Genomic DNA, 2,397 nt, shown 5'->3' with positions numbered 1-2,397 from the left:
CCAATCTGGGACTCCTCGGGGGATATCTGACTGCCGGTTTAGGCCCAATCCCTATGGGACATCCCTCTCACAATCTGGGACTGCTGGTTCCCAACCGCTTGCCTGCCTGCCTGACTGATTTCCCCTAACTGCTTCTGCCTGCCAGCCTGATCACCCCCTAACCACTCCCCTGTCAGCCTGATTGATGTCTATCTGCTCCCCTGCTGGCCTGGTCACCCCCAACTGCCCTCGCCTGCCAGCCATCTTGTGGCTGTGGGCCATCTTTAAGGGTGGGGCAGTAAATTAGCATATTCCCTCCTTATTGGCTCTGGGCACCACCATCTTTGAGGGCAGGACAGTCAATTAGCATATTCCCTCCTTATTAGATAGGATTGCCTTCCCTTCCCTGCCAAGGGAACAGGCACTGTTCACTTATCTAACCTGAGCACTTTGATTAGAGCTCACACATAGTAAGGTCTCAATAAACATATGCCAAACAAATCAATGAAGTGTAGTATACTCTGGGGCAATTTACCTCTTTTTTTGGTAAATCCTCCCTGGAGGACATTTTTCCCATTGATATTTAGAGAGAGTGGAAGGGAAGGAGCGGGGGAGAGAGTGAAAAACATCAATGCGAGAGAGATACATCAATTGGTTGCCTTCCGCATGTTCCCCTATCAGGACTGGGGATTGAACCTGCAACCCAGGCACATGCCCTTGACCAAGAATTGAACCTGAGACCCTTTAATAAGCGGGCCGATGCTCTAACCACTGAGAATGCTGGCCAGGGCTAGAGCAAGTTATTGCATGCATTATCTAGAAAACAGATTGCTGAGGGTGCCCATCTCATGGGGCTGCTGTGGAGATGAAATGGGATAATATGCATATGGTGCGCTTAAACCATAACTGGCTTGCAGTATGTGTTTGGCCAATGTTGACTCCTACTCCATCACCATTACCACTCTTCCGGATGACAAAGGGCCTCAAGTAACAACCCCGGGGAGGCCTCTTGTCAGTATTCTGGGAGCTGTCAACCTCCACTGCCCCTCCCACCTTGCAGGGTGAACTCCCTTACCTCCGGGGTGTGCCATCCTCGAAGGGTGGGATGATGACCACCTTGACGGTGACGGAGGTGCGCAGCAGGTCAATCATCTGGTCGTGGGTCAGTGTGACCACAGCCACCTTGCAGATCTCCACCAGCCGGCTGCCTTGCCGGAGGCCGGCCTGCCAGGCAAACCCATAGTCTTCTACCTCAGCCACAGTCCCGTCATACTTCACGTGGAAGCCCAGCTGCCCGAGCCCATTCCGCCGCAGAGTCATGTCCACCGTCTCCCAGCCGTTGGTCATCACCTGCAGGCAACAGGTGGGATCTAGCTTCACAAGCTGTTTGAGGGTCAGCTCTTGTGGATGACACCTGATCAGATTCCTTCCTTTGAGGCCAAAGACTCAGCTGATCCCCATATAACCTCCCAGGTGATGCCAGGGTGCAGGAGCACAAACACCTAGTCCCAGCCCAGGATCCTGACTTTTGGAGAGAAAGTATTTGGCTCATTACCTCAGAGAGAGGCAGCAGTCACTAGCCAAGCCATGTTCTCCAAACATATATAGATGTGAGGTTCCAAGGAACAGAATCCCCGGTCCTTTAGCACATCCTCTTCTTGGGATAAAAAGAGACACTTAACAAACTATGGCTATTAAGCAAGTTCCATTAAGATCTGTCTGCCCTTTCCTAAACCTCCATTAAGCAAAGAGGATGTGTGATGGTTTAAATTTCCTGTGAGAAGTCAACTCCTGGCTAGAAATTATCCTATTCAATGTGCCTATAAGAGTGGTGGCTTTCACACTTTTCTGACCATGACTTACAGTAAGAAAGAAATTTATCCCACAAGCCACACTATGCACTTACATATGTACACATACATCATACACACAACAATCTTCCTTGCAATCCAAATTGATCACATTTGTGACTGTGGTTAGCAAGAAGTGAGAGTCTGGCCCTAACTGGTTTGGCTCAGTGGATAGAGTATTGGCCTGCGGACTGAAGGGTCCCAGGTTCAATTCTGGTCAACGGCATGTACCTTGGTTCCAGGCACATCCCCAGTGGGGGGTGTGCAGGAGGCAGCTGATTGATGTTCCTCTCATCGATATTTCTTCTAACTATCCCTCTCCCTTCCTTTCTGTAAAAAATCAATAAAATATATTTTAAAAACCCCCACAAAACCTTGCTTTTTAGCATGTTGAAGCCTTAACTATCCGAATGTGATTGCATTTAGAGATCGGTAAGTAAGTCAAAACGAGGCCCTTCAAGTGATCCCTAAGCCAATATGACTGGTGTCTTTATAAGAAGAGGAAATTAGGACACACAGAAAGACACCAGAGGCACCAGGAGAAGAGGGAGGAAGAGGGTGGCTACCT

At 49.3% G+C, this 2,397-nt stretch overlaps 1 protein-coding gene across 4 annotated transcripts in view; it reads right to left on the bottom strand.

Moving 5' to 3' along the window:
- Positions 1 to 2,397, bottom strand: part of SIPA1L3 (signal-induced proliferation-associated 1 like 3) — a 120,841-nt gene that overhangs the window by 79,046 nt on the left and 39,398 nt on the right. For all 4 annotated transcript variants that reach the window (XM_006773128.2, XM_006773127.2, XM_015570069.1 and 1 more), the window contains exon 8: positions 1,055 to 1,329. In XM_006773128.2, the coding sequence (XP_006773191.1) occupies positions 1,055 to 1,329 (275 nt within the window). The remainder of the gene's footprint in view (positions 1 to 1,054; positions 1,330 to 2,397) is intronic.

Source organism: Myotis davidii, unplaced genomic scaffold, assembly GCF_000327345.1.
Source record: "Myotis davidii unplaced genomic scaffold, ASM32734v1 scaffold166, whole genome shotgun sequence".
In the NCBI taxonomy this organism is placed as follows: Eukaryota; Metazoa; Chordata; class Mammalia; order Chiroptera; family Vespertilionidae; genus Myotis; species Myotis davidii.
Note: the sequence above shows the minus strand (reverse complement) of the source record. Positions and strands in the feature narration are given on the sequence as shown.